The following is a 10,697-nucleotide window of genomic DNA, read 5'->3' as shown; positions in this document are numbered from 1 at the left end:
CCTAAAATAGGCGCACAAAGCCATTTATAAGGCTTAGTACATGTGGGAGAATTGTAAATAGCCACCAAAATTTACGACAATGTTCATAATATTCAGTTGACCCGATACTCATGCATCAGTGATACCGAAGACACTTTTACTTTGAGTCAACCGGGTAATAACTGCTCGATAAGTCAAAAGGCGGCAAAAAGAGAATGTCACGACCAAGGCAATCGGTAGAATTGATGATTCTATTACACTAGTACGTTTTTAGAAATTTAATTAATTTTAAATTTTAATCATATACGTACAACAATTTTTAAAATTTAATCATTTAATGCATCCCATTTGAATTTCAAATGGAGTAGACTAACTTTCATCGAGAAATGCAAAAAACTTTAATCTTAAACGAGAAATTCAAAATTTCATAAACATGTCTACCACGAACCAAGAAATCCGATGCTTAATTTGCAGAAGCAGCTGTATATATTGAACTAGTAATAATAGTAGTATACATTAATCAAAACAAGAGAGAAGATGATGAAGATTCAAGAACAAACAGGGCAGAGCACCAATCCATTCTCATTACAATCACCACATTTAACCACCACACTCCTCACCCCAATCCCACACCCTTCCTTCACCATCTTACAGCTCCCATGGCAAGCCGAGCACGGGAAGAATCCAGCGCCGCCGCACCCCTCACACACGCACGCGCCTCCCAATTTCGGAAGCCCCTGCACCAGAGCAGCAATGGACCCCTCATCCACAATCCCAATCACCTCCTCCGCGCCACCGACGTACCTCCCCTCCACAAACAGCCGCGGAGGAATGCAGTGATCCGCGGCCTTCCCCTTCACCAGCTCCCTCAGCTCATCCCTGAAACCCCTGTGCATCGAGATGTCCCTCTCGCACACCGGGATCCCCAGCCCCCTGATCGCGGACCTCACCGCCTCGCAGTCCTCGAACGTCTTCCTCACGCCGCGCAGGCTGGTGGTGTAGAGCACCACGCGCTTCTCCCCCCTCGGCGGGCAGATTTTCTCGAATTTTTCGAGGAAATTGTTGAGATTTAGGGGCGGATTTGGGACATTTGGGTTGGCGTTTTCGTCGAGGTCGGACATGAGGTCCCAGGCGTCGATGGTCTCCGGCGGGAGGGGGTCGGCGGGGGGAGGATCGAGGGTGTTGAGGAGGCCGTAGGTGGTGGAGGTGAGGGAGACGAAGTGGTGGCTGAAGCCGCCGATTTTGGGGAATTCGTCGTCGTGGGTGAGGAGATTCGAGGAAACGCAGCCCATTGTCTCGTTGGTGTGATTGTGAATAGAGATTGTTGAGAGGATTTATTTGAAAAGGGATGATTTGAGTGTGATAAATGCGGTGGAGATTTTTAGCGCCCAAACTCTTTACTTTATTTTGAATATAAACAGTAACATGAATACTAGCCTACTACAGTACTACTGTGAAGAGCCTTTTTCTGTTTAATTTCTTTCTCGTGCTTGCCAATGGCTTTAATTATCAATAATAATACAACCTAATCTATAAATTAATATAGGGATGGAACTTATTTCTCTATTCCATGTGCATAATTTGCAAAATTAATATAGGGATGGAACTTATTTCTCTATTCCATGTGCATAATTTGCAAAATTAATATAGGGATGGTACTTATTTCTCTATTCCATGTGCATAATTTGCAATTTGCTCGAGGTTACCTTTTTCCTCGTCATCTTTGTTTCAATGTAGAGTTGGTCGGCTTTTTAGTATTGGATGTCTGAGGTGTGTTTTGTGTGTTTCAAAGTCACAAATCCTTTGCCAAATTTTAACAAACTTGAATGGCTTTTAGTTATCTTTTTCATAGATGTACATAGTGAATTTAAGATATATGCTAACTTTACTTATTACTGTTTCTTATCATTGATGTGGATTATGCAAAACTTTGGATTTCCGGATTCACTCGGTCACAAAATTAGAGACTGAATTTTTTAAATGTGCACAATAGAGTGACTTTTGGCATATTAACTTGTACTCCCCCTGTCCCATTAAAAATGAAACGTTTTCTTTTTTTGTTTGTCCCATTAAAAATGAAACGTTTCCTAAAATGGAAACAACTTTATCTCTACTTTTTCATCTCTCTTACTTTACTCTCTCCTCATCAACTCACAAAACAACACTACATAAAATCTCGTGCTAATTTTCAAATGTTTCATTTTAAGTGGGACGGAGGGAGTATGATTCAACAACTCTCTCCAATGAGGTTTTTTTCTTTGTTGATTTCCAACAATCAGATCTTGAATCATATACCTATTTCGTTTTCTCAAGGGTGTACTACCCTCGTACGTTGGAGACATGTGCATCTTAGATATGTTAGAGAATCGAATCGTAATGTTGGATTTATTCACCGCTTGGGTATGGATGTAGGGGACATATGCATCTTGAGGAGTGGGTGATTGAACATAACTTAGAGTGACGCTTCTAAACGATATATGGTATATTTGCAATAAAAGATCTCATTTACTAATTTTCACTTTGGACAAATGGACACACTAATTCATTACATTAAATTGATTGAAAATAAAGGATATGGAACTCCGTCCACTTCTATCTCCATTAATTAGAGATCAATCACAAATAGTTTCCCCTCCAATAAAACCCCAATTATCTTTCCATGCTTTGAGCATAGCAAACACAACATTCTCATCTCCAAACGCACCTAAAGTTGATTTATATTCAACAATAAGAGAACCCTTCCACAGTTCCACTTCATCAATGGTAAAAGTAATTCAACATTCAACCCAAGAATCATCTCGAAAACAAATTTTTTTCGTATTTATTAATTAAAAATAAATAAAATACAAAAAAATTAAACAATGCGACTCCGATTGGCTACGAATGGCGCATGCACACGACGACACATGGAGTCAGTGGCCCCACATATAAGTATGTATCTACATAAATTTATGTAGTCTAGTTTCAGTCCAAGTGCTCTAGGAATAACTTGTAGAATCATTTGAATCAAAGGGATAATTTCCACATTCCAAGTCCAAGAAATTATTTTCAACAACCGAACTTTAGATGATCACATCTCCTTCGCTTAAGCACCGATTCAGTTTATTACAATTGGAAAATAAACCTTGTAACATCTAGTTTCTATGTCAAACTCTTGAACTCAAAAAGGACCACCGAGTCAGACTCGGTGAATTTTTGAACACGATCCAGTGGGCTAGTAATTCTAGAAATCTCATATTTTTCAGAATTTTCAGTTAAAGTGTCCATCTTTTTGGTGGCATATCTTCCTCGTTTGGACTCGGATTTGATTGAATCCAATTGGGGAATAAAATTCTCACTTTCTACTTTAAATATTGATCCTACGAGCCTCCATTGGAGCTCTGAGTAAGAAGATATGCTTCCTTGAAAACAACCCCTTGATAAGCCAAAAATCTGGAAAAATCCTCTCTAAATTTTAGTTGTCCAACAACCCGTCTTCGAAGAGCCATAAGAGCATCCACAATGGATGCCCGATCTCACGCCCGATCGGCCGAGATCGGGCTCGGGCATGATCAGGCATCCATTGCAAGTCTCGGGCATTGCCCGAGGACGACCGAGAGTTCGGTCGCGCCCCATCTCTCGCCCGATCCATTGGGCGTGAGATCGGGCGCCCATTGCAGGGAGATGCCCGAGCCCGATCATTTTCCATTTTTTTTAATTTTTATATTATTTAAACCCTAATTAAACCACTACAAATACTCCATTTTTCTTCACTTTTCACTTTAGGTTTAATGTAGTTTTTTTTTAGCTAAGTATGATGTAGTTTCACATTTAAATAAGTAATGTAATTTTTTTTTTTGCATTTGTGGTGTTTAATATAATATATTTTGGTATTTTAGTTTAATTAAAAATAAAATTAAAAAATAATGATTTAAAATTGAAATGAAAAGTGGATAAGAAATAGGACATCCACTAGGGCTCCACCATTGCAGAAAGATAGGGCATGCTGATGTGGCAACCACTAGGGCTTTCACTAGGGCATCCATTATGGATGCTCTAACTCCTTCGTTTGAACTCCATTTCAACTGATTCAAATCGGACGACGAACCCGATCTAATTTCTAAAACAACCTCTTGAGCCCCATCGGAGCTCAGTGCCAGATTTTGTGATCATTCGTCCTTACACTAGCTAGCTAGGCACTTGTGATAATTGTTCCTAGCTATAATTCGTTAGGATGATTAAAAATGCTTACCAGATACATAATATACAGGATTTTCTTAATAATAACAATAGTTATATAATTGAAAACGATTTTAATATTTTTTTAAAATAAAAATAGAGAGAAATTAGCGGAAGATATATGCATAGAAATTAAAAATAATAATGATAAAATAAAATGCACAAAACTAATTAAGTATTTAGGTGTGGTAATAATAAGGAGGCATGCATGTGTGTAACTAAATTACAAGATTGAGGATTTATTTGCATTATGGATTATTTGACCTCTGTCCCTTAATTTGCAATTAATTCGAAACCAAATCGAACAATAGATTCACCTCAGATTACTTTGTGGTGATATGTTCAAAGAATAACTTTCACTATAATGCATAAAATTTGATACACAAAGATGAGCAATTGATTGTAATTAAATTTGTAAAGCAGCTATGATTGGTGACAAGATTTTTTGTACTAGTACTAGTTGGTCCATTCGCCATAGCAATAACCTGAATCGGCCATTTCGTTGTCAAGTTTGGTGCTATTAATATAGTTTGCATGCGGTCACTATTGATGGACCGATTGATGCCACTTATCAAGTTAGCATCACTACACATGGACTATGTCTACCTATATATATTTGTGAAATAATTGCATAAATTAATATTCTCTTCATCCCACAAGTAGTCTATAGACTATAGTCTATTTATTGGGTTTCCCATTATTACTTATAATTAAGTAGCTTATTTTGAATATATAAAAAATTAGTTAACTTTAATGGACTTCTATCACTTTACACAAAATACCAATTGTTTATTAACATGCTCAATTCGTACAGATCATATTGTCTATTTTATACTCCCTCCGTTCGATAGTAATGGAGGCGTTTCTTTTCGGCACGGAGATTAAGAAAATTTGTGTTATATGAGTTAAGTAAAGAGAGGGTAAAGTGGAAAATGAAAAAGGTAGATAGATGAAGAGAGAATAAAGTAAGAGAGTAAAGTAGGTGTGGAAAAATGTGTTAACTTTTACTAAAAAGAAAAATGACTTTATTACTATGAAACATATTAAAATAGCAAAATGATTATATTACTATGGAACAGAGAAAGTAGTAAATTGACATCATATTTATATATGCATACCACCTCTCAGTTGGAATAACTAATACAAATCCTATTTGTAATCTTACATTTCATTTTAATTCATTAATTCTACCAAACAATAGATTACATGTTACAAATGTTTAGTTTATTCCCAAAGATGATGCTGATATCGTATAATTTAATAAAAAAAATACATTACTCCGTACAATTAAATCTGTCACAACTCGTGTACCAACCGACGCTAATTAGCGGTAATATTTTTGTATAAACTACTGGAAAATTCTAGAGACACTTAGCCTCTCCCATCACTTTTTCATGCGACATTAATTGTTAAAATTAATTGATAATTATGAAAATTGTGATCGAAAATCGTTAGAACTGGAACTGATAGAGAAACAAAACAAGGAGAGTGAACTATGCAATTCTGTGAGGTGCTGAATAATTCAATTGCCTGCATTTAATTGCGGAACTAAAAATGCACACCCTTATAAATGCATTTTAAAAAAAAGTCAATCTCACTCGTTATCAGTAACTTCACTTGTTGACTTTCTGCAATTTACATAGAAAATAATTGGGCGTTATACAGCTTAATAAATTACCTTTAAATTTGAATGGGTGAAACTGAAATCTCATATACATGTATGTGTCAATATTTATATTATAATATCTCGACAGTAGTATTTGAGGTTGGCATTTCAAGTGGTAATGGGAGAGTCATGTGGCTCAGAAATTCAGTCATGCAATAAATGAAAGTGGTTTACATGGCATCTTCCCTCTTTATGAAATTTTTTCTACACCTCATTAATTATGGTTAGGCCTACACCACCATCCAATTAAATCATAAAATCGAAAAGAAAAGACGTAGAAATCTAAGAAATATCTAATTGATTAGCATCGTGGTGTTTGTCTTAATTTAACTTATCGTAATGATAAGCATGCATGTGTTAAAAAATTGTTTCCAAATATTCAAGAAAACTTAATTGGATGTTGTTGATCATGTCTTAATTTTAACATGTGTCCATTTATAGACGACCGTACCACCATATTAATTACTTTATTCGTCTCCAATATAGTAATACTTACTAGTACTACATTCGCAATTAAAAGTCATACTTACGTTTTCTTAATTTTAGACAATTGCAATTTATATTTTACTACAAAATCATTACACTCACATTCCATTATACACCAATTTACAAAAGTGAGACCCTCATTTTCGCTAAGCACCGAGTCAAAATGGGACAGGATATCGCAGAACGGGGGGAAGTACATTTGTAAAGATGTGAGTCGAGGAAAAAATTTTGTTGACTATGCAGTTTAGTTGGTAAGACGTTTTCTTCTTTCTTACTAATAAGTTAGGGTTCGAATCGAGCTTTCTTTCCAATCGATAAGTCGGGATTCGAGTCAACACGATCACAGATTGATTTTAAATATAATATTAGTATATGTAAGTGCAGGAGGTTCAACCACCACCAACCCTATATTGCTCCTTGCCAGACAGCGGATTGATTTTAATGAAACAATGAATTCACTCATCTGTTACCTGTGTACGCGTTTCATAATTTCTCATTATTTCCCCCTCTTTTTCTCCCTCATCTTTCCCTCTCCCTCTCTCTCAAATACACAACCATTTCTCTGAAAACAAGACCACTCTCTACCACATCTACCATTCTATTACAAGGCTTCTTTTTCTCCCTTAGAAGAAGCCTTGCAAACTCACTGAAACCTTCCTCAACTCCATTTCCCAGATTTGCTCTTTCCCATATATGGAACTATGAGGCTCTCAAAATATCATAGTGCTTAATTACATGGGGCCCCTCTCAAGAACCCCCCAGCCTTCCATACATTTCTCAATCTAGCCACCTACTTTTTCACTTTACCACTCTTAATCTCTCCCATTTCCTTCCATTTTCTAGTGTTTTGAGAGAGAGAGAGAGATAAAAATAATGGCGGTTAAGGATCACATTGTCTCAATTTCAAGAATGGGAGGGAGATTACTAAACGACGTCGTTAGTATGCTCGTGTTCATCGTTCTCGACATGGTGGACTTCCTCTTATGTTACGCATTTAAAATTGCGGATTTTCTGATTGAGGCAGAGTGGAAGCCTTGCTACTGCTCTTCGGCGAAGGAGGCCATCACCAGCAGCGGCAAGATCTTGGTTTCGGAAGAAGGGGAGTCGAAGAAGATCGTGAGGGTGAGCTGCAGCAGATTGCAGCTCGACGAAATCTCCGACACTCTCTACACGCGCCCCTATTTCGTCTCCGAGGTCTGCAAATCCAAAATCAGACACTCCTCCGCCCCCCGCCGCCCCACATTCACCGTGAATCCGACCATTGTAGAAATGCTGCAAGGGAGGATCGGGAAGCACCGGATCCTCCCTGCACCGAGGTGGTCCGATTGCGACTGCGAAAGCTGCACCGCGTGGACATCTTCCTCTAAAGAAACACTCTATGTCAAAGCAGACGGAGCTAAAGGTGAATTTTTTAAATTTTAATTTAATTAGTTTACGAATTATGTTGTACAATTGTGACTAAAATGTTGTGTTGATCAGATGATGTGTACGAGGATGTGTTGTTCATCCATGGCTTCATCTCATCTTCTGCGTTTTGGAGTGAGACATTGTATCCCAATTTCTCAAAATCTGCAAAGACAAAGTATAGATTTCTTGCGGTGGATCTGCTAGGGTTTGGGAGAAGCCCTAAACCGAACGACTCTCTCTACACATTGAGGGAGCATTTGGAGATGATTGAGAGATCTGTTCTTGAGCCGTACAAGGTCAAGTCATTCCACATTGTGGCACATTCCCTAGGTTGCATCCTCGCTCTCGCCCTCGCGGTCAAGCACCCGTCTCTGCTCAAGTCCTTGACATTGCTCGCGCCGGTAAATTTTTTTACATATAGTAACATACAATTGATCTATATGTAGAAATAAAAAATTTGTGTGCGTGAGTTGACTGAGTAGTATAGTGGTTAATGCTTGGGGATAAAGGTGTTGCGGTCTTTAAAGTTCGTTATTTTTGCCAATGAAAAAATTGAAAATTTGAAAAATGGTGGCAGCCGTATTTCCCTGCGCCAAAGGGGGAGGCGCCGGCGCAATACACGATGAGGAGGATCGCGCCGAGGAGAGTGTGGCCGGTGATTGCGTTTGGGGCGTCGATAGGGTGTTGGTACGAGCATATTAGCCGCACGGCGTGCCTTGTCCTTAGCAAGAACCATCGTTTATTGGAGTTTCTTACCAAACTTCTCACTAGAAACAGGTTTGCCTATTTTTTTATTTACATCACATTCATATTATTCCCAAATCTATGAATATAGGACCAGCTATTTAACACCAATAATTTAGGAATTATGGGGTTTACCTAGTTTGATTTAGAATACCATGGGGGTCCTATTTTGTCCTTCACAAGTAAACCCCCTAGCTACTTGTGACTTTTAGTAGTAGTACATCAAGACACGGACGATTGCAACTGTTCAAAAATAAATATTGGTAAAGAAACAACCAACTTCTTTATCTTGTGGGTTTGAATTTAATTTCTCATGTATAGTTGGGGGACTTGGCTAAGAATCTAATAATGCATTCATTCTTTCGCCATTTATATTCAAGCAACAAACCTCTCTCCCTCTCTCTCTTTAGGTTTGTAATAAATTGTTTACCTACTATATCTACTATTGGAACACCTCACCATGGTTGTTATATTATTCCTAGTCTATTTACTCATATGGGGGGAAATTGAATAGAATTTTATTTATACCTAAATTTAAAACAAATGTATTGATGGTGAAAATTGACAGGATGAGGACATACTTGATAGAGGGATTTTTCACACACACACACAACGCAGCATGGCATACACTACACAACATCATCTGTGGAAGTGCTGGGAAATTGGAGGGATACTTGGAAGAGGTGAAGAATAGAGTCAAGTGCAACATCACCATTTTTCATGGCAAGGATGATGAGTTGATCCCGATAGAGTGTAGCTACGACATGCAATCGAGGATCCCTCAAGCGCAACTTAAAGTCGTCGAAAACAAAGATCATCTTACCATAGTTGTCGGAAGGCAGAAGGCGTTTGCTCGAGAGCTTGAGGAGATTTGGAAGAACGCAAGTGGCCTCAGTTAGGCCACTTCAAATTTTATTATTTGGAAAAAGATGAAGAAAAAAAGCACATCTTTGGACCATGTGAATTGAGTAGCTGGAAACGACCAAGGGAAAGAAACATGTGTATTTTTAGATTGAGAATTAGGGTCATTGTTAAGTTTTCTGATCCTTTGTTTCTTCTGTATGGTGATGTTTTATTAGCTTTGTATCACCGATTAGTATTTGAGGATTTATTGTGTGGATGACCAAAACACACACAGAGAGTTCCACTACTATTCTAAGCTATTTATTTGATTTCTGTGGCGCCTTCGTTTCCACATTTTTTTGTATATTAAACCATGAATTCATGTGGCTTCCATTTTCTTTTTCATACAAATTAAATCAGGATCACTTTTTATGGTTAAAGTGGCACAACCATGACATAAGTGAAGTAACAAGCTTTATTTTGTCATTTTACTCTGTTATATAAATATGCATTCTTTTCATTTTATCCGCATTATATCAACTTATACTAGTATATAAAAACTAGTACTATTACCGACTTATTTAAATACAATTCTCCTAGAACAAATGTGTTTTTTTCCATACACACTTATCAAAAACATTTATTATAACTTGTGTTGAAAAGGATTGATCATATTTATATGAGACTGATAGTTAGAGTACATTCACACATATATATATAAGAATAAGTTATTCTATAAATCATAATTAAACTATAAATCATATATATGAATAGTGTCACCAGTCCTTAGTTTATGAAGATCTATGGTGTATCATCCCCTTATTGAATGAATTCATGATTCTGAGTTCAAATCCCAAGGATGACACGATTTTTGATTCTTTGAATTGATACAAATTCTAGAGAATTCATGCATGCTCCAAAGCAAATTCATAAACGATCCACAATGAATTAATGCATGCTCCATGATACATGCAAATATATAAATGATCCGCAATGAATTCATATGCTCCATGACCATGAATTATACAACAAGGTGATGAATCAATCATAGATCTTCATGATTCAAGACTTCTTACATTTTATTCTAAATGTTTGGTACATAAATTATGTAACTATCACTCTCATTTAGTCCATATTTTATGTTATTTATTCTGCTTTAACATTTAGTATGATTTTAATACGTCAAAAATTGTCATTGACATTGTTAAATTTATAAATTACATTAAAATCAAATTTCGGTTTGTTATTTTATTTATTTATATGAATGTGTAACAAAATGAACCAATCGAGCTTTGATTTTTAAGTAATTTGTAGAATAATGACGTCGATCAAAATTTCATTTCTTTTTTGATTG

The 10,697-nt window shown here is 36.8% G+C and overlaps 2 protein-coding genes across 2 annotated transcripts; one reads left to right on the top strand and one right to left on the bottom strand.

Annotated features, from left to right (window-relative positions):
- Window positions 1-439: 439 nt before the first annotated feature.
- On the bottom strand, window positions 440-1,347 carry LOC125197248 (uncharacterized protein At5g39865-like). Its single transcript, XM_048095971.2, has one exon. It carries the CDS (start codon window positions 1,269-1,271, stop codon window positions 528-530), a length of 744 nt encoding a protein of 247 aa, XP_047951928.1. The 5' UTR covers window positions 1,272-1,347; the 3' UTR covers window positions 440-527.
- Window positions 1,348-6,827: 5,480 nt separating this feature from the next.
- Window positions 6,828-9,676, top strand: LOC125196840 (putative lysophospholipase BODYGUARD 1). The gene is made up of 4 exons (XM_089069897.1): window positions 6,828-7,751; window positions 7,829-8,157; window positions 8,334-8,533; window positions 9,069-9,676. The coding sequence occupies exons 1-4, from the start codon at window positions 7,223-7,225 to the stop codon at window positions 9,397-9,399; spliced, it is 1,389 nt and encodes a 462-aa protein (XP_088926023.1). The 5' UTR covers window positions 6,828-7,222; the 3' UTR covers window positions 9,400-9,676.
- Window positions 9,677-10,697: the final 1,021 nt, after the last annotated feature.

Source organism: Salvia hispanica, chromosome 4, assembly GCF_029641045.1.
Source record: "Salvia hispanica isolate PSC_SH4W2 chromosome 4, Shi_PSC_v1, whole genome shotgun sequence".
Classification (NCBI taxonomy): Eukaryota; Viridiplantae; Streptophyta; class Magnoliopsida; order Lamiales; family Lamiaceae; genus Salvia; species Salvia hispanica.
Note: the sequence above shows the minus strand (reverse complement) of the source record. Positions and strands in the feature narration are given on the sequence as shown.